Raw genomic sequence first — 23,210 nt, 5'->3', positions numbered from 1 at the left:
CCTTTTCCTAATATTTTTTCCCGATTAGAACCAACTAAGAGATACTGAAACCACGAGAGAAGATAAGTAAAACATAAGATAATTTAGATAATTTTTTTGTATTATAAAAAGGCACCCTGAGATTTTTTCTTAATTTTTTTGTATGATTTGTGACAATTGGATAATGGAATAAATAATTAATTGGAGTAATCAAATAAAGACTAATTGATATAAAAGTAATAAAAAGTAGATCATAACAATATAGTGGATTTAAAGGGCGCTAAAATATGTCCCGCACGCGGGCGCCAATCAGCCTTGCGGGGGCCCTGTTTGTCGCATTTTTCTATTTTGGCGAAGCGCGCGTCAACACGCTCCGTCAGAATTATTTTTTAGATTCTCCTCTGTATCCGCGCCTGTCATGACGTGAAGCGGCTTTAGTAAAAAAATACTCTATGCATTTATTTCATTTATCCCGCCGCCCGGTGAAAGCATTATCTACACTCGTAGCATGTGCCGGCATCTGTCAAAATATTTCTCCTCCCGTTTTGCTAGCAACTGAGTAGATTGATAGCACTATCGTTTATAACAACTGTTTATATTATCAACCCATTTAAATTTAACTACACGAGATGCTACAACACATCAAAAAGTTAGTGATTTAAAACAGAATAATACACCGAAAAACAGGCCGAAACACTAAAATAGTAGGTATGCTCGAGCGATAAAAAAAGAAAATGTTGGACTTAAGAGTGACTGTTATAATTTTTGTGACTGTTTTAATGTGTAAAAGTCAGAATTTTATGGAAGAATTTACAGAACACAAACAGAGGGTGGCTAAATTTGTTTGCGATGAACCTATACCTAAAGTTTTGTATTTACAAGAATTATTGACCAGACAAAAGTTAAAACAATACGAGATCTATCTACCGTTTGTAAGTATGTTTGATTTTATTAGCCTATTAGCCTAGGTAATGATTTATCTGAAATGACTGCTATTTTATCGTTAAAATTCGTAAATAAACCAAAATCTTAAAATAGAACTTTCAAGTATCAAGCGGGAGAAAAATAAACGACGCCGACGCGACGGTTACTTTCTGGGAAAATCATTTTCACTTTATTAAAAACCATATTTCATATTATAGCAGTAAAACCACGTTTTTAATATTTTTTCTAGCCAATTTTGAATATAATAATACTAGTCCCTTATGTTTTCTGACAACTGTCGACACACGGTGTATCGAAAAAATAGATATACATAAATTATATTTATCACTTCTTTCTGTGCAGTAAAATGTGCAGTAAAACATTGTTGATCTTTGAAGTTTTTCTTATCGTACTTTGAAGTTTATATAGGTTAATGGTACATATTTTTACCACTTGCTGTTTTCCGTAACTTAATACGCATACCTATAGCGTTAAAAGATGCAAAAATTGTTTTCAGCAAGAGCTGCAACTATGCATGATATAGATTTCAGTAAGAGTAAGGCCATATTTTGATGAAAAAACTAAGATGACTTCATAAAGTGGTAAACAACGATACCATTTGAACGTTTATTACAATCGTGAATTTTCGCGCGCTCTTTTTCCACTATTTTTAACAATCTGGTAGTTAACCTTAAGAGGAAACAGTAGCGAGCAACAGGTAGCAACAAACGCGTTCCAAGATTGCGGCTGTAATTTTGAATATTTTGTCGAGATATTTGGCACACATATTCGTAATATAATAAAGAATGGCGGTACAGAGCCCAATTTGAGAAATATGTTAGTATGTGGAAATTACTCTATAACTAAAAAAAAAAGAATGTGTGTGTACTTTGTACACACGTAAGAAGTTATACTTCTATTATATGATTTCTTAAAAATAAATATACTTTAAACAATTTGTTTTAATTCTTTTAAACACCAAACTAATTTTGTGCTTACCGCTTTCAAAAAAATAAAAAAGAATGTGTGTGTACTTTGTACGCACGTAAGAAGTTATACTTCTATTATATGATTTAAACGAAATTAATATACTTTTTATTTATATTTTGTTTAAATATTAAACTAATTTATACTTACTACTTCTCAAACATTTTTATTAGAACAGTGCCAAAAATTAAAATAATAAAAGAATAAAACACACACAAACACATTAAACAAGCCGCAAATGATGTCTGAACATTAATTGTCGAAAAATTTTTTAACTAAATACGTATTTTCTGAAAATACAATTATATAATAAATATACTTACAATCATAAAATGTATTAAAAAAAAAACAAAAAAGAAAGTTTCTATTGGGACTCGAACCAGCGCTGATAAGAGCGGTTGGTATTGGAATTCATTCGCCTTCTCCGCTTAGCCACGGACACTATGTGTCATTATTTACGAAGATCGACTAACTAAACGGATTAAACTTGTGATATTTTGATATTTTGAAAATTGATCAAATTATTTTAATTTTGAATTGAAATGATTTAGAATTGAAAAAATACAACAAAACATAGAGTAAAAAAACAATATATTAGGTGAATATTGATAGAAATTTTGATGGTAATCAAATTATATAAATAAAAGTATTACATACTATGTATTTTGGCAGATCAAATAGGTAGGTTTATACCCATGATACATTAACAATTATTACGTACCTGTTGCTTTTAAAAACTATTTAAAAGTCACTACAATATTATAAACTTTTTTGTTTCTGTCCTCACAACAATAAAACTAATATATTATACATTTGTTTACCTCCAAACCACAGCTGCCATATCGGATAATTTTTGACATGTCATTTGAACATCCAATCAGAACAAAGTTATAATGCGCATGCGCCGGGCTGATAGGTTTTAACATATAAAAAAATCACCCTCTATCGCCGGTAAAGAAGTATAACTTCAAAAAAAATATAGGATTGCTCCGGACTCGAACTCAAGACCTCTCGATCTCTGGCCGAATGCTATACCAAATACGCTACGAAGACTGTGTCTGTATCGGTTCGGACGTATCTAATGACAATTCACGGTAACAAACAGACAAGGATAATAAATATACAGTAAAATGTCTTAATAAAACTAATCTTATTCCTGAGGAAGACAAATCGAAAGACACAAAAGTTATAATAAATATATTTACTAAAAACACTAATATATTGTTTTCACACCTGTTCTTGCACTGATATATTTATACATAACTTGAAAGATTCAGCAACTAACGCCATACTGCCTGTGTGCGCATGCGCTCAATATCGTGAAAGGATCCCGCACAAACCTTATGGAAAATAGGTCCCAGTGGATTTCGTTCATACTTTGGGAAAATACTCTTTGAAGCATCGTGATAAAAAGTTCTCATGGGCACAACTCAATCGTATGAAGGATTTTCAAGATATAGAGGCCCAAACTCGGAAAATTATAAGATTTACGGGGTATTCCAATTCCGCGAGCTACTGGTTATTTGGCAACATGTAGAAGTTTGGATCAAGGAAAAGTACTAGTAGTCTAGGATTTTTTCCTGGCTATCCAATGGCGACCTTTACTTTGACCTTGACCTTCAACGGACGTCATCTTCTAGAGTTTCGAGGGTTTTAGGCATTAAATTGATATAGACAGATTACTCATGGGTTTTTGAGATCGCAAATCACGAATATGCCATCAGAATTGCCCTCCGGATGACGTGGTGGCCAGGGCCACTGCAAGGGACGTCATCTTCTAGAGTTTCGATGATTTTCGGCATTTAATTGATGCAAATGAATTACTGGACGGTTTTTTGAGGTCGCTAAACACGAATATGCCACCAGAACCGACTCCCGGAGCACCTGGTTTCCAAGGTCAATGAAAGGGGCTCCTGGAGATTCGAGGGTCTTTGGTACTACATTAATGCAAACGGATTAATTATAGGTTTTTGGGGTTGCTGAACACAAATACGTGGTCACATTGTGCAGTAGGCACAATGTGATTCGTGGGTCGGATCTGATAGTGTATGCATGTTCAGCAACCCCAAAAACCTAAGAGTAACCCATTTGATTCCTCCGAAACTCCAGAAGATAACCTGTCTTAGGCACCAGGTGCTCCTGTGTCTGTGTTGATCACGTATTCGTGTTCAGCAACCCCTAAAACCTATAACTAATCCGTTTGCATTAATGTAGTACCAAAGACCCTCGAAACTTCAGGAGCCCCTTTCACTGACCTTGGAAATCAGGTGCTCCGGGAGTCAGTTCTGGTGGCATATTCGTGTATACCGACCTCAAAAAGCCCTCCAGTAATTCATTTGCATCAATTAAATGCCGAAAACCATCGAAACTCTAGAAGATGACGTCCCTTGCAGAGGCCCTGGCCACCACGTCATCCGGAGGACAATTCTGATGGCATATTCGTGTTTAGCGATCCAAAAAACCCATGAGTAATCTGTTTATATCAATTGAATGCCGAAAACCCTCGAAACTCTAGAAGATGACGTCCGTTGAAGGTCAAGGTCAAAGTAAAGGTCGCCATTGGATAGCCAGGAAAAAATCATAGGCTGCTAGTACTTTTCCTTGATCCAAACTTCTACATGTTGCCAAATAACCAGTAACTCACGGAATTGGAATACCCCGTAAATCTTATAATTTTCCGAGTTTGGGCCTCTATATTTTGATAATCCTTCATACGATTGAGTTGTGCCCATGAGAACTTTTTATCAGGATGCTTCAAAGAGTATTTTTCCAAAGTATGAACGAAATCCACTGGGACCTATTTTCCATAAGGTTTGTGCGGGGTCCTTGTACTCTCAATCGCGCGTAAAAAGTATAACTTCAATAAAATATTGCAAAAGGGAGCCTGTACCGCCATTAAGAACGACAAAAAAATACACTTTTTTCAAATAATAGTTATTTATGTACCAAGTCAGTAAAGTTACTCTTTATCGAACGAGTCTGATATTATGAGCAGAGCGAGCGTTAGCGAGCGAGGCGAATAACAGACGAGTTCTATAAAGAGTCTTTACTGACGTGGTGCATACAAAATTTTATCGCCAATCATAAAAAACATTAACACTTACTTAATTACATCCTAATGAAAAAAGAGTGTGTGTAGGTGGTACGCACGTAAGACGTTATACTTCTATTATTATAACTTCAACGAAATAAATATATTTTAAACAGTATAATCGCATTTTTATTTAAATATTAAACCAATTTTAACACTTAAAATAAAATACCAATAATTAAATAGTTACGTTATTGTTTATGAAGTGTAGCATTCTGTAATCTAAATAAATATATTTGCTAACAAATTATCATTAATATCTGTCACCGTCCTATATATAATCGAATTAACAAAAACACAATTACATAATATATTTGCATTAATACAAAACTTAAAATGTTTAAGAATTTTATTAATTTTAGATGAAATAAAAATTTCATATGACAGTGACAGTAATGACGGTGACAGAATGCTTTTGCATGATAGCCGATTTCGATGTTTAATCGATAGTTGTTCAAGTGATCAATATTGAATAAGTATCTAACTACTAAATCTGTAAAGTTTCGATTTATGTTTTATGAATATAATTGCAAAATACTACAGAACTTCACTTTCTGACATAAATTTAATTAATAATAACGTAAATTTTGTACAATATTTTTAATAATTAAAGTAAATAAATTTTAAGTTCACTCAAATAAATGATCGATTACTGCCATCGACCGCTAACATTCAATCTCAGTTAATTTGATTAATCGCGGCAGGTAAAGTAAAATTCTTTTTCAGTACAATAAAGTGTTACTTTACTGCCGCAAATGGCGTCAAATGAGTACAATAATGAATGATTTTAGTGACGGTTGTCGATAAACTTTTTTATTCCGTTGCCTAGATTTTGTGTCACATTGGAACTACTAAAAATCGATTTTTTTATAACAAGAAATCGAACATCACTGACTTGGCAACATTTCGCGCCTATGCGTAGAAAAATTATTGTTTTTGATAGTATAAACGTCACTGTCAGTGTCGAATCACCGACGCACTGTTGACTCACTTTTGAAAGTTCGCAGAACTTTCGCAATCTTGGACCGCGTTTGTTGCTACCTGTTGATCGCTACTGTATCACCTTAATAGTCGTTGTCAAAGACTCAAATTTTCAATTTTGAAATAAAATATATCTCAATAGAATATGATTATATTCGAAACTACCTTGATATTGGCCATAGAAATGTTTGTTGGTATAAAAAATGGGTACCTATACATATGTACCGATGTTCAATTAGTCATGTAATATTAAGTGGTATGCGTATGTACCACTAAACTATAAGTCTTAAATTTTTTTGAGTTTCTTTTGAAGTCTAAGTGTAACGTTAATAGTTAATTCTTCAAATAATCAAAACTATTTAATGATCGAAAGGTCCGAATGGTCGTGAGTTCGAATCTCACCATGGTAGAGAATTTTTCGTTTATTTAGTCCAGAAAGCCACTGCGCATCCGCTAGGAAAAATATTCTAATTCGGATTTTTTGCACAATCTTACTCAAAAAGGACTCCTTTTAACAAATTTGCATGTTGCCAGGACCAAAAGGTGGTCAAAAATTTTTTAAACGTTTTTTTTTTTGTTTTTTTCCTAAAATTATTATTTTTGCATGGAAAAAAGTCTTTTAGGTTTTTTGGATCAATCCAAACAGAAAAGGTCTTTAGTGACTTTTCTCTAAAAATGATAGTTTTTGACATATAAGCGATTAAAAATTGAAAAATTGCGAAATCGGCCATTTTTAACCCTCAAAAACTATGTGAAAAACTGAAAATTTGAATGTTGCCAAGGTAGGTAGATATTCTTTAAACATTGATTGATGAAATCCCGAAGAGTTTTTTGCAATACAATATTCAAAACTCCTTTGTTTTTTAATTGTTAATCAAGCGAGCGCGACACTATTTTCCACCGAGAGTATGGTGCAAATAAAAGGAATAAATTCGTTATTTCGTAAACTGGCGACTTTAAGGAAAAATCCCGAAACAGGTCGATTTTTATTTTTAAGTTATGATATTGTGGCATATATGGTATACTAGTGACGTCATCCGTCTGGGCGTGATGACGTAATCGATGATTTTTTTAAATGAGAATAGGGGTCGTGTGGTAGCTCATTTGAAAGGTTCTTCAATTCTCTATTCAGTAATGTAAACATTTACATAATTATTTATACAGGGTGTCCTTCTACTTCTTTTTTTGTCGAATAATTTAATTTAATAAAAATTTTTTGGACACCCTGTATAAACAATTATGTAAATGTTTATATTAATGAATAGAGAATTAAAGAACCTTTCAAATGAACTAGCACATGACCCCTATTCTCATTTAAAAAAATCATCGATTACGTCATCACGTCCAGATGGATGACGTCACTAGTATACCATATATGCTACAATATCATAACTTAAAAATAAAAATCGACCTGTTTCGGGATTTTTTCTTAAAGTCGCCGGTTTACGAAATAACGAATTTATTCCTTTCATTTGCACCATACTGTCGGTGGAAAATAGTGTCGCGCACACTTGATTAGCAATTAAAAAACAAAGGAGTTTTGAATATTGTATTGCAAAAAACTCTTCGGAGTTTCATTAATCGATGTTAAAAGAATATCTACCTACCTTGGCAACATTCAAATTTTCAGTTTTTCACATAGTTTTTGAGGGTTAAAAATGGCCGATTTCGCAATTTTTCAATTTTTAATCGCTTATATGTCAAAAACTATCATTTTTAGAGAAAAGTCACTAAAGACCTTTTCTGTTTGGATTGATCCAAAAACCCTAAAAAAAACTTTTTTCCATGCAAAAATAATAATTTTAGGAAAAAAACAAAAAAAAACGTTAAAAAAATTTTTGACCACCTTTTGGTCCTGGCAACATGCAAATTTGTTAAAAGGATTCCTTTTTGAGTAAGATTGTGCAAAAAATCCGAATTAGAATATTTTTCCTAGCGGATGCGCAGTGGCTTTCTGGACATAAATTAATAAAAATGAAATAGTTTCTAGCCTTGTGGGATCGGTACTCATCGGAGGGACCGCAGACGTTCGGATACAATTAGCGTCTCTTTGCAAAGACAATGACGTCGACTTTGCAAAGTAACAAGACACTTACTCAACACACACACTACACATTACACTAGGCAACTAATTGGAAAAATCCATACAGTACCATCACCATGCCAATGGCCATTAGTGGTCGAGGCATTAGCTAAATTAAAAAAAAAATTCATATTTTAAATTTGCAGTTACGTTAATATTTTTATTCTTTGCATATGGAACGCAAACGTCAACATAATCTAGGAAATTTGGATGACGTTACTATCTATCAAGTGTCGTCCACAATAATAGTATGGTGCTTTTTAATTCTTGTTAATTAATGACACTAGCGGAACACTTACAAGTCTATAAATATTTTCTACGTTTTCCTCGAGGTATTTTTTGTAATATTTTTTTTGTATTATCATATATTGGCGATATATGGCCGAGAGCCGTTTAAATGGGACACTCTGTACTTTTCTTGTATGTATCAATATCGAATGATCTATCTATAGACCAGGAAATATTAAAAGAAATTCAGCCACGATTTTCTGAGTCCTGCCCTTTGCAATACTGGAATGTTAGAGGAGGCACTTACAATTTGTGGAAGAATCCACGGGTTTCCTGTGATATTTTCCTGTAACAATTAGATTTTCCATGACAAAAAAGGGATGTTGCAATGAATTTCTGAGTTCTACCATATCCATAGAATGACAGGATACTATCGATTTTATGAAAAAAAAAAAAAAAGATTCCGCACACATCTTATGAAAAAAAGAATGTCATTCAAATACAATAAAATTTACATTAGGTAATAGATTCGTCTATTAAGGATTCGTGTAACGAGGATTGGTTCGACGAAGAGTGTAGACATATTAACCAACAAAAAAATGAAGCATATAAGAGACTCCAGCAGCGCAGAACGAGATCAACTCTCGAAGATTATGAAACTCTTAGAAGGGAAGAAAAGAGAATGTTCAGAAGAAAAAATAAAAAACAATACGAATACGCTCTAAACGAAATTGTTAACTACCACAATGGAAAAGACATATGAAAATTCTACCAACAGATAAATAGCTGCAGACAAGACTTCAAACCCAGAATAATAGCCTGTAAAGATAGGGACGGCTCTATAATTAGTAACAAGGAACAGATACTAAACAGATGGGCGCAACATTTTGAAGAACTGCTTAGTGGCAATTATGAAGATGGCGAGATGGAGGATTCCATGCTTCAAATTAATGAAGATGATCGGCAGCCACTTCCCACCGAAGAAGAAATAAGCCCCCGGTTCGGATAATCTCCCTGCTGAACTCTTCAAAAACGGAGGCGACACCCTCTTGAAACACATGCATAAACTGATAACTGCAATTTGGCAACAGAAAGAAACGCCCACAGACTGGAAGTTGGGTGTACTGTGTCCTCTACACAAAAAGGGAGACATGATGGTGTGTGATAATTATAGAGGCATCACTCTACTCAATATGGCATATAAAGTGTTGTCCAACGTATTGTACAAAAGACTTCTCCCCTACGCTGAAGAAATAGTAGGAGGATATCAGTGCAGTTTCCGTCCTAATAAATCAACAACGGACCAGATATTTACAGTGAGGCAGATCCTTGAAAAAACCCCAGAGTTCGGCGTCGACACCCACCACATAATCGTGGACTTCAAAGCCGCATACGACTCAGTTAATAAACTTGAAGAGGTAAACTTCTACTTTCTATGGTAGAATTTAAAATACCGCTTCATCTTGTCCAAGTAACTGGAGTTACGCGCACAGGAGCAGAGAGCGTGGTAAAGATCCAGAACGATTTCTCAAGACGCTTCCATTGCAAAAATGGACTAAGACAGGGTGATGGACTATCGTGTCTCTTATTTAACCTGGCATTAGAACAAATAATTCGAGAGTCCCAAATTAACACGAATGGTACTATCTTTAACAAATCAGTACAAATTGTCGGATACGCAGGTGACATAGACATCATAGGTAGATATAAAGAATCTCTGACTGAAGCATTTCGGTCGTTAAGAGCATCTGCACAGAGAATGGGGCTAAATATAAATGTTCAAAAGACCAAATATATGATTTGCACTAGGTCAAGCAACCCGATACCTGCAAGAATAATAATTGACGACCTAGAACTGGAAGGTGTCGACACCTTCATATACTTAGGCTCGCTGCTAACTAAAGATAACAATGTCAGTGAAGAAATTAAAAGAAGAATAGTGCTCGCCAATAAGTGCTATTATGGCTTTAGAAGACAGATTGCCTCAAAAATACCTAGAAAAATTAAATTGACTGTCTACAAAACACTAATAAGACCAGTGCTAACAAATGGCTCAGAAACTTGGTCACTCAGAATGACCAAGAACTGGTCAAACGTTTTGAGCGAAAAATTCTAAGACGAATATATGGTGGCATAAAAGAACAAGGCGCAGGCGTTACAACTTTGAGTTGTATTAGTCTGGGCTGATTATCGGAGAATAGGCCATTTTTGGGAAAAGTTATTTACCAGCAATTTTATTGCTGGAATCGAAGCTTATGATTATATATATTAATAATATAGGTATGCAAAGTCCGCAGATAGCGTGCTACTTTTTTTATTAACAAAATGGCGCCCCCAAATCGTGTTTTTTTCAATTTTTGCTCCATAACTCCGAACATTTTAACTCTACACCAAAAACACCCTAATAAAAATTCACCGAAATTAAATTCTACATATAGACATGTTTTCCCGATCTGCTCCGACGAAAATTTTCCTCGGAAAATGCGGGTTTTCCCAACAAAATCTTTAAATTTCAAATAAAGTTTTAGATAAGAAATTATCTACCAATAGTTAAATAACTCGGTGACATAAAAGTTTTCTTGGTTTAGATTATAGTTTCAGAAGCCGGTGAAAATTAAACGAATATTTTAGCAACAATTCAATTGTTAATTAATAATTTACGGTCGCAATAAAAACCAAAATAATTACGATACACTGATCAAACTTTGAAATCTTATAAATATAAGATGCCTATTTAATATTTTGTCAACAAAATATAAATTTTTAATTTTTTTGAATAATCTTTAAATGTTTAAAAAAAAATAGTTATAAACAAATTAACGTTTCTCAGAAAGTTTTTATTATATTCTAATTTTAAAAAATAGGTAAAACGCGTATTTTAAGGATCTTGACAATGAATGCTTTAAAACTTTTTTGGAACCATTTTCAAAAAAGTTATGAAATAGCAAAATAAACATACGATTACTATGTTGTTTATAATTTTTTTTAATTCTTTCAAAGCGTAGAAGTTAGTTTAAAGTACAAGCTAATTACTTACAAAAAATATCGATTATTAGTTTAATGGTTACATTTTAATTAAAGATTATAAATATTTTTTTTTGTAATTTACACGCGCGAAAGCAGACTAATACAGTACCGTAGCTAATAACATTTTCACTCGAAGCGACAACCGCCCGCGACGTACAGTAGTTAATAAATAAAATTAAGCTTCGGCTCTTAGTCCTGTCGCCAGGGGGGGTACAACGGCCTCCTTAATTCAGATGGACTTACCCAAGTTTTTTTTATATATTTTGACCCGTAGAATACGAATTTTTTGGGTAACAGTTGATCCGGATGTCGATAAGATTGTTATAGACAAAGAACTTGAGGAATTACATAACAGTGATTTCTCGCAAAACAAAACATATTTTTGTATTTTTTGGGTCATTTTAAGCAAAAAATATTCCTACAAGTTTTTTCGTAGAATGCATAGTTTTCGAGATAATCGCGGTTGAACTTTCAAAAAATCGAAAAATTGCAATTTTTGAACCCGAATAACTTTTGATTAAAAAATAAAGTAGCAATTCTGCTTACTGCATTTGAAAGTTTAAGTCAAATTATATCGGTTTTGATTATTTGCATTGCTAAAAATTAATTTTTTTATTGTTAAACTAATCTATAAACACATAGGTTTCCCGTGCCTAATACATGCGTTTTACCGCATGCTACGTAGAAATTGCCTCGCTTGCACTTGTAGCTACTCTACCTACTCGTTCGATTTTAAATGAGAAATCATAGAAAACATCACTCACATACTAGGTGTTTACTACAGTTTACAGCTTTGTTTAACAATAAAATAATAAATTTTTAGCAATGCAAATAATCAAAACCGATATAATTTGACTTAAACTTTCAAATGCGGTAAGCAGAATTGCTACTTTATTTTTTAATCAAAAGTTATTCGGGTTTAAAATTTACAATTTTTCGATTTTTTGAAAGTTTAACCGCGGTTATCTCGAAAACTATGCATTCTACGAAAAAACTTGTAGGAATATTTTTTGCTTAAAATGACCCAAAAAATACAAAAAGATGTTTTGTTTTGCGAGAAATCGCTGTTATGTAATTCCTCAAGTTCTTTGTCTATAACAATCTTATCGACATCCGGATCAACTGTTACCCAAAAAATTCGTATTCTGCGGGTCAAAATATATAAAAAAAACTTGGGTAAGTCCATCTGAATTAAGGAGGCCGTTGTACCCCCCCTGGCGACAGGACTATCTGTATCAAGCCTATTTTCGCGCTAAATATTACAAAAAAAACATTTTTAATCTTTGATTAATATATAACCATTGAACTAATGTTTGATATTTTTTGAGAGTAATTAGTTTGTACCATAAACTCATTTTTAAGCTTTGAAACAATTAAAACAAATTATAAAAAACGGAGTAATCGTATGTTTACTTTGATGTTTCATAACTTTTTTGCAAATGGTTGGAAAAAAATATTAAAGCATTCGTTTTCAAGACCTTTGAAATACGCATTTTAAGCATTTTTTTTTAAATTATAATATAATAAACAATTTCTGAGAAATGTTAATTTGTTTATAACTATTTTTGTTAAACATTTAAAGACTATGCAAAAAAATGAAAAATTTATATTTTGTCGACAAAATATTAAATAGGCATCACATATTTATAATCTTTCTAAGTTTAATCAATGTTTCATGATTATTTTAGTTGTTATTGCGACTGTAAATTGTTAATTAACAATTGAATTGTTGCTAACATATTTGTTTAATTTTCACCGGCTTTTGCAGTTATAATCTATACCAAGAAAGCTTTTATTTCACCAAGTTATTTAATTATTGATACATAATTACTTGCCCAAAAATTTGTTTGAAAATTCGAGATTTTGTTGGGAAAACCCACATTTTCCGAGGAAAATTTTCGTCGGAGCAAATCGGGAAAAACATGCCTCTATGTAGAATTAAATTGGGGTGAATTTTTATTTTAGTGCTTTTGGTGTAAAGTTAAAATCTTCGGAGTTATAGACCAATAATTGAAAACAACACGATTTGGGGGCGCCATTTTGTTAATAAAAAAAGTAGCACACTATCTGCGGACTTTGAATAGCTATATTATTAATATATAGGATCATAATATTCGATTCCAGCAATAAAATTGCTGGTAAATAACCTTTCTTTGTACTTTACTAATTAGACCAGCGTATTATAACTATTTTTTTTTCAAAATTTAAAGATTATGCAAAAAAACGAAAAATTTATATTTTGTCGATAAAATATTAAATAAGCATCTCATCTTTATAATCTTTATAAGTTTGATCAATGTATCATGATTATTTTGGTTATTATTGCGATCGTAAATTGTTAATTAACAATTGAATTGTTGCTAAAATATTCGTTTAATTTTCACCGGCTTCTGGAATTACAATCTATACCAAGAAAGCTTTGATCTCACTAAGTTATTTAATTATTGATTAATAATTACTTACCTAAAACTTTATTTGAAAATTAGAGATTTTGTTGGGAAAACCCGCATTTTTCGAGGAAAATTTTCTTCGGAGCAAATCGGGAAAAACATATCTCTATGCAGAATTTAATTGCGGTGAATTTTTATTTGGGTGTTTTTGGTGTAAAGTTAAAATCTTTGGAGTTATAGAGCAAAAATTGAAAAAAACACGATTTTCGGGCGCCATTTTGTTTATAAAAAAGTAGCACACTATCTGCGGACTTTGCATACTTATATTATTAATATATAGGATCTTATAATTCGATTCCAGCAATAAAATTGCTGGTAAATCACTTTTCCATGAATTTTGCTAATTAGCCCAGAGTATATAGAAATTTTGAAGAACCTGACGTTGTACAATTCATTAAGGTAGCACTTAGATGGATAGGTCATGTAATCAGACGAGAGGAAGATGCCATAATCAGAAAAGTTTTTGACCGAAGAGGGCCGACAGGACAACGAACAAGAGGAAGACCGAGACTTAGGCACCAAGACAACCTAGAGAATGATTTGAAATCTATTGGAATCAGAGCACGGAGAAGAGTTGCCAGAGACAGGGGCGAATGGAGGATTGTTCTGAAGAAGGCTTTGGTTCATAAAGAGCTGTAACGCCACTGATGATGATGAATAGATTCGTCTCATTACAATGATTTTGTAGATATCTTTGCGCCAACTCTGAATGTTTATCAACAAGGGCGTAAATTGTAATTAAAGTTTATCGAAATCACTTTTTTAAGTTCATAAAAGCGTCATTCATAAATACTATTAGCCTAATGGCTATTCACAAGGGTTTACCCAGCGAGCTAAGCGGATGACAGGAACTATATACTTTTGTACGCCTGGTCAAATTATACCTACTTTATTATCGATAAGACAAGATTAGGCCTCTTGAAGAAAGATTTACGAAGTGGCGATTTACAATATCAATCTACGCCCTAGTTAAGCAAAACTCAGAGTTGGCGCAATGATATAGAATTATTATAATTTAGAGACGAATATATTTATGTAAATTAAATTTCATTTGAGTGACATTATATTTTCCACAAGATGTGTGCGGTGTCCTTTAAAGAAAATTATGAAAATTTCATTACTTTCATTACGTGTTTATATAAATATATAAACACCCTTAGCCCTTTTGCAACCTCCTGCTCAAATAAATTTTCTTCATAAAATCGATAGTACCGAACCTGCCATTCTATGGATATGGCGACTCAGAAATTCATTGCAACACCCCATTATTTTCATGGAAAATCTATTTTTTTACGAAAACGTCACAGGAACCCCTCGATTTTTTCAAAAATTGTAAGTACATACCTCCTCTAACCTTCCAGTACTGCAAATGGCGGGACTCAGAAAATCGTGACTGAACTTCTATCTAACATCTTCCGGACTAATCAAATATGTATTCATACTGTCAATGCTGTTCGAGACACTTTCATTGATACATATATTATGTAGGTTATTACCCTAATATTATCTTTAATAAATGAGTAACATTAGGCAAAAGTTATCAATCGGATTTGCAATTTTTAGTGTCACAGGAAGTGCCAAGGTCAATTTTATTTGAAAAATGTCCTTGAAATTCTCAAACATTTTTTTTTCAATTTGACGAGAAATGGTTATTGACGGGTTAGTTGTAATTTAAATGGCTTTATAGCATCAAATGTTATATCGTTAATTTTTAGAACAAAAATAGAAAGATTTATAGCCTTGGGAGTAAGAGTTGACAGCTATTTCCAGTGGGCATTGAAATATAAAATATATATACCTACATCTTTTACTTGAAGTTGACTCTCTTTTCTAAGAGATCTTAATAAAATAAATTGGTACTACCTACCTATAGCGTTTAATGTTATTTTGGGAACTGGTCGCTTCCCTATAGCTTTTCCTTTATTCCAGTATTTAGGCTTCTGTTCCTGTTTCAGCATTAAACACTTTTCTTATTTCTTATTCTTCTTTTCGTTTTGGTTCGTAATTTAATATACCTATTTATTTATTTAGTCTAATTTCATACTGTATTTTTGTATGTTTTTACCATTTTGTTCTGTATTCTTTTACTTCCTAGTATCATCATCATCATTCTCTTTGATGATGCCTTATCCCTATGCGGCGTCGGCTTCCCTAATTGCATTTCTCCACACAATTCTATCTTGGGTCATATCAATATTAATCCCCTTTACCAACATGTCCTGCCTAATCGTCTCCCCCCACGTCTTCTTTGGTCTTCCTCTCCTACTCCTTCCAGGAATCTGCACTTCAGCTATTCTTCGTATTGGGTGATTAACATCTCGACGTTGAACATGACCAAACCATCTTAACCTATGCTCTCTCATTTTGGCATCAATTGGTGCCACACCTAGACTTCCCCTAATATACTCATTTTTAATTTTATCCTTTTTTGTCACTCCACTCATCCATCTAAGCATTCTCAGTTCCACCACATGAATTCGTTGTTTCTCTTTTATTTTCACTGCCCAAAATTCAGTTCCGTACATCATAGCCGGCCTTATAGCTGTTTTATAGAATTTTCCCTTCAACTTCATTGGAATTTTCCTGTCACACAGCACACCACTCGCTTCGTTCCACTTCATCCATCTAGCCCTAATTCTACTGCATGCATCTCCATCTATTTCTCCATTACTCTGTAATACCGATCCCAGGTACTTAAAACTATTGCTTTTACAATCAGTTCACCATCCAAAGATACCACTTTGTTTGTAGTAACTCAATCTTTAAATGAGCATTCCAAATACTCTGTCTTTGTCCTACTAAGTTTTAAACCTTTTTCCTCGAGAGCTTGTCGCCACTGTTCCAATTTATGTTCTAAGTCTCTTTCACTATTTCCTACTAACACGACATTATCAGTATACATTAAGTACCATGGAATGTTACCCTGTAGGTTCGCTGTTATCTGGTCCAAAACTAATGAGGATAAATTCGGACTAAGCACCGAGCCTTGGTGCAATCCTACTTTCACATGAAATTTATGAGTCTCTCCCACACCTGTCCCAACACTAGTCGCTACTCCCTCATACATATCCCTCACAATCTTTACATATTCACCAGGGACTCCTTTCTTATTGAGTACCCACCACAGAATCTCTCGAGAAACTCTATCATATGCTTTCTCAAGATCAATGAATACCATATGAGCGTTTGTTTCTTTACTCCTGTATTTTTCCATCAACTGCCTTATAATGAAAATTGCATCTTTTGTTGATCTGCCCAGCATAAAGCCAAATTGATTCTCGGGTATTTCGGTCTCTTCGCGTATCCGTCTATCAATTACTTTTTCCCATATTTTCATGGTGTGACTAAGCATATCCTAGTATATCAAGCAGAATTTAGTTCTTGTCTTACATCTTCATTTCTCTATCTATCAAATCTTGTAATGCCTTTCACTGTTCTGAGAAAACTCGTTTCACTAGCTTGGATTCTTCAACCTCTTTAGAACACTAAACAGGAAGGCGAATATTTAGAACTACGACCAATCAGAGCAGGAATCCCACAGTTCAGTGTTCTGAAACCAATATTATATTATTTATTATATACCTAGGTGATCCCTTTTACGAAAAATATTAAACTGGCTATATTAATAGATGATACTGCAATATTAACTAAACTAAGAGTCGATGAAACATTAGAACAAACAACTAGACTACTATACGGTTTGTAGGTATATCTTCGGATGTTGTGTGCTCTACTTCAATTGTTGCTGTTTGGTGCCATTGTAGTTCTGAGACAATTCGCAGGTCTTGTTCATCAATTTCAGTTGTTCTTAGAAGTTCGATTATCTTTTGATGGTTAACGCAGTCAAATGCTTTTTGATATTCAATAAAACATACACACACATCTACATTCATGTCTCTGCATCGTTGTGTTAACACATTTAGGGCAAAAATAGCTTTGACCTTCTAATATCTCGATTTCTTCACGCTGTTCTTCACTATGGTTCTATTTTTAGCTTCTTTGGCAGCTTTTCTTATTAGTCCTGGGCACAGTATAAAGAGGGACAGTAGAACCACTCTCCGAAAAGTTGGAAGTAAAATCTGTAGTCGCGCATGGCGACCGCGCAATGTTCTTAGTCGCTTTTGCCCCACTCTCGCATTGCTATTCGCATAGAAACGTACGGCTTTTAACAGGAAAAACCCGCATCCACCACTGGTGTATTACCAATTGCGTACTGCCGGTATTACTTCCTGAGATCAAAGCGCCGACAGAGGAGTGATTTTACTGTGGAACCTCTATATACTGTGGTCCTGGGTAATAAGGTTTTTCCCATGACACTTCAACAGCCAGGGTACTGAAGCGTTTTTTCGACAGGTAATACCTGCAAGAACAAATTATAACTATTTCCTGCGTAGGTTCTGGCGGCCATTTTTATTTATAAACAATTTAGTGTCAAAAAACGGTATTTTTCCTTTTTTTGCAAATTAATGGAAAACAGTAAGGTTTTCTTAGTACAAACATCTTCTAGAGAATGGAAAAAGCTTTAAAATGGCGTATGACAAAGTTTAATATAATATTCATTTATTGTTAATATAATTGCAAAAAAAGGTCGAAATTTCAGAAATATTAATTTCGCAATAACTATTCTAAAAATAAGTGTAGAGCTTCGAAATTTTTGTCAAATGAGGGTTCTTTGGTGCTTAATATGTGACAAAAATTTCAAAGCGATTCATTCAATTGATTAAATGTTTTTCAAATTGTTTATCCCAGAGAGCTTTTCTTGCAATAACATAAGTCAGAAAAAATAATGTTAGAACCATTCTATAAACTTTCACATTGGTTTAAAAAAAGTAAATAAAAAATTTATTTATTAGTAATAAATAATTACGCAAAAGTATGATCAATTTTTCATTATAAACTTTTTATTATTTACACTGCGCGTCATAGAAAACGGGCACCCTAAAAAATGGGTCATTTTTGATGTCGCGTATCTCCGTAACCTGTTGTCTGATTTAAGTGATTTTTTGAATATGTTATAGCCTTATTCTTTGTCAATATCCTTGTAGTCATATTTTTGCTAAACAGGTAAATTTTCATTATATACCGGGTGCATGAATCAAACTGTGTTTCTTTCTCAAAGTTCGCAACACCCTGTGGAATATCCTAGCATTTATAAAATACTGAAATTAAAACGCAACTATATCCTCAGGTTTTCTCAACATTCTTTTTTTTTATTCATTCGCTTATGTTGAATAATACAAAAGTTAGGTACTTTAACAATTAGCCATGTTCTTTTTCAGTACAGGGTGTTTCTAAACAAGTGCGACAAACTTTAAGGGGTAATTCTGCATTAAAAAATAATGACAGTTTGCTTTATAATCGTATGTCCGCAAATGCTTCGTTTGCGAGATACGGGATGTTGAATTTTTTCTTACAAACTAACGATTTATTTATTGCTTTAAAACTGGTTGAGATATGCAAATGAAATTTGGTGGGTTTTAAGATGTAGTTGTTGCACATTTTTTGACACACAATTAAGAATTTTATATTCACCATTGGCGTGCATACGGGTAATATGATCGGTCATATTACCCGTATGCACGCCAATTGTGAATATAAAATTCTTGATTGCAAGTCAAAAAATTCGCAATAACTATCTCTTAGAACCTACCAAATTCCATTTGTATATCTCAACCGGTTTTAGGGCAATAAAATAAATCGTCAGTTTGGAAAAAAAATTCAACATCCCGTATCTTGTAAACGAGGCATTTGCGGATATAAGTTTATAAAGCAAACGGTCATTATTTTTTCATGCAGAATTGCTCCTTAAAGTTTGTCGCACTTATTTACAAACAACCTATACTGATGAAGAACGTGACTAGTTGTTAAAGTACATAACTTTTGTATTATCCAACATAAGCGAATGAATCAAAAAACAGAATATTTAGAAAACCTCAGGCTATAGTTGGGTTTTAATTTCAGTATTTTATAAATGCTAGGATATTCCACAGGGTGTTGCGAACTTTGAGAAAAAAAGCACAGTTTGATTCGTACACCCGGTATACAATGAAAATTTACCTGTTTAGCAAAAATATTATTACAGAGATATTGACAAAGAATAAGGCTATAACATTCAAAAAATCACTTAAATCGGACAACAGGTTAAGGAGATACGCGACATCAAAAATTACCCATTTTTTAGGGTGCCCGTTTTCTATGACGCGCAGTTTATATAATAAATTATATATATTTATTAAAAATTTTTATCAATTTTCACTAGTAATACTACTAGAGGTCAAATTATTTCCGGAAATTTTTTTGAGATCATGAATATTTTGAAAATTTCCCGAGTCGCAGACGAGGGAAATTTTCTAAAAATATTCATGATCAAAAAAAAAATTTCCGGATATTAATTTGACTTCGCGTCTTTATTTGACGCGATATTAATTTGACTTCGTCTAAAAATTATTTAGGCTTTCAAATTCGTAATTTCTACTCATTGTAGTTGCATGGGAATACCATTTCAAGATAGAAAATAGTATATTCTTCAATTTTACATAAGTTTTGAGTAACTACAAGTGATAGAAAATTATTTTTTGGCGTTTTATTTTAAATTATGTAAACAAATAAAAACCAGTCTGTCAAAAATGTTCTGTTATTGTAAACGTCAAAAAGTTTCCACTATAATTCGCTGTTGGGTACCCCACGAGCAAAAAATTTCCGATAAAATACCTCCGTTGCCATGGTGATCTGTCAAAATAACGTATTTTGATTGGTTCAAAATTACAGGTGTGGAATTTTCATATAAATAACATTACTTGGTAGTTTTGCACCTAAAAAACCGTAAAAAATAGATTTCTTTGAAAAACTTATTCAAAAAGTTTAAAGGATTAAAAAAAGAAAAATTGAGGATACTTTTGCGTAATTATTTATTACTAATAAGTGCATTTTTATTCACTTTTTTTAAACCAATTTAAAAGTTTTAGTTCATGCTAGAATGGTTCTAACATTATTTTTTTCTGACTTATGTTATTGCAAAAAAAAGCTCTCTGGGATAAACAATTTGAATAAAATTTAAACAATTAAATGAATCGCTTTGAAATTTTTGTCACATATTAAGCACCAACGAACCCTCATTTGACAAAAATTTCAAAGCTCTGTAAGTATTTTTACAATAGTTATTGCGAAATTAATTTTTTTGAAATTTCAACCTTTTTTCCCAATTATATTAACAATAAATGAGTGCATTAAACTTTGTAATACGCCATTTTAAAGCTTTTTCCATTCTATCGAAGATTTTTTTTTTTTTTTTTTGAAAAAATGGCTTTGGCAGAGCCAATTAGCCAGACTTGTTTGTGATTGATTGCAGATTCATAGTCATAAATTTCTTATAAACATAAGTACATTCTACAATATTATTTTTATAGATACATTGGTACATTGTGTACCTTTTTTTATTTTGTTTTTTTTTTAATTATTTTACTGTTTTTTAAATATAAAATATATTTTAATTTGTGCGAAACACTTCTTTTTTTTATGTTTGTTTCTATTTTTTTTTTCTTTTTTTATTTATGTTTGTTTCTATTTTTTTTTTTGTTTGTTTGTATTTTTTTTTTGTTTGTTTGTATTTTTTTTTTCTTTTTTTTTTTATTTATTATTTTTTTTTGTTATTATTTTATTATGTGTTTTTTTATATATATATTTTTTTTTAATTTTTTCAAACCACATTAACAAATTATGCCTATTATATTAAGTTTACAACTTGTATTTACATAATTTAACATGTTTATAAATGAGATGAAGAATTTCCATATCATTTGTAAATATTAAAGTATTAAGGTTTATTGGGAAAAAACATTTTAAATGTATCTATCGAAGATGTATGTACTAAGAAAACCATAAGTCTCACTGTTTTCCATTAATTTGAAAAAAGGTCGTTTTTTGACACTAAATTGTTTATAAATAAAAATGGCCGCCAGATCCTACGCAGGAAATAGTTACAATTTGTTCTTATAGGTATAGGTATTACCTGTCGAAAAAACTCATCAGTACCCTGGCTGTTGAAGTGTCACGAACATGGTATATTTTTGTCTTATTACCCTGGCCTAACAGGCCCGGCCCTAGGGATTTTGCCGCCCTGGGCAAGATCGGCGACCACCGCCCCTCCCTCTTGGTATACCCAAAAACTCAAAAATTTCACCATGGCTCTTAATTTGCTGAAATCTATCACTTAATGCATTAACGGTTGTGTCTATAATTTTTGAAGTTATACTTCTTTACGGGCGTAATGACGGTGAAATTTTATATGGGAAAACCTAGCGACCGGGCGCATGCGCATTATAACTTTGTTCTAATTGGATGTTCAAATGACATGACAAAAATTATCCAATATGGCAGCTGTGGCACAGCTGTGGGACTGTGTTTGGTTATAATGTATGCTTGTTGCGTTTTAAAATTTGTAGGAAGAGAAACAACAAACAAAAAGTTAGTTAATGGTTATACTGCCTTTTTAAATAGTTTTCATATTATATTTTTGGACTTATTTACATAGAAGAGATGATTGTTGCATGCCAATGTGAAAGCTCATCAAACTGTGCCTAGTATGAGTGCCGCAGATCTCGCTTATTCAAAGCTAAAGAATCTTTCACTGGTAAGTGTTTTATAAATAGTTGTTCAAATTTTGTTATGATATTTGAACATAGCCACTTTGCACGACGCAAGTGATTGCGAAATTTATTAGTCGTTATACGGGCTCCGATACCTACCTTGAACCTACCAAAATACATAAGTAGTACCTATGTAATACTTTTTTTTACATAATTTGATTACCATCAAAATTTCTATCAATATTCACCTAATATATTGTCTTCTTACCCTATGTTTTGTTGTATTTTTTCAATTCTAAATCATTTCAATTCAAAATCAAAATAATTTGATTTACGTAAGTTAAAAATGTCAAAAGGTTAATCTGTTTAGTTAGACGATCTTCGCACATAATGACAAGCTGTCTCTGTGGCGCAGTTTTAATGCGAGAGAATCCCAATACAACGCAAATACCAGCCGCGTGGTAAGTTGGTTCGAATCCCAATAGAAACTTTTATTTTTTTATTTTTTTTTTATACATTTTATGATTGTAAGTATATTTATTATATAATTTTATTTTCAGAAAATACGTATTTAGTTAAAAATTTTTCCGACAATTAATGTTCAGAAATCATTTGTGGCATTTTTAATGTGTTTGTGTGTGTTTTATTTTTTTATTATTTTAATTTTTGGCACTGTTTTAATAAAAATGTTTGAGAAGTATTAAGTATAAATTAATTTAATATTTAAATAAAATATAAATAAAAAGTATATTAATTTCGTTTATAATCATATAATCATATAATAGAAGTATAACTTCTTACGTGCGTACAAAGTACACACACATTCTTTTTTAAATAGAAGTCAACTTTATATCGTGTCTCTGGATCTAGGTCCA

General features: G+C 32.5%; 1 protein-coding gene across 1 annotated transcript in view; it reads left to right on the top strand.

The window, feature by feature from the left end:
* Positions 1–403: 403 nt before the first annotated feature.
* Positions 404–23,210, top strand: part of LOC114339511 (uncharacterized) — a 49,031-nt gene continuing 26,224 nt past the window's right edge. The window contains exon 1 of the mRNA XM_028290174.2: positions 404–911. Within this exon, the coding sequence (XP_028145975.2) occupies positions 714–911 (198 nt within the window). The 5' untranslated portion in view covers positions 404–713. The remainder of the gene's footprint in view (positions 912–23,210) is intronic.

Source organism: Diabrotica virgifera, chromosome 9, assembly GCF_917563875.1.
Source record: "Diabrotica virgifera virgifera chromosome 9, PGI_DIABVI_V3a".
NCBI lineage: Eukaryota > Metazoa > Arthropoda > Insecta > Coleoptera > Chrysomelidae > Diabrotica > Diabrotica virgifera.
This window is presented reverse-complemented; position numbering and strand designations above follow the sequence as displayed.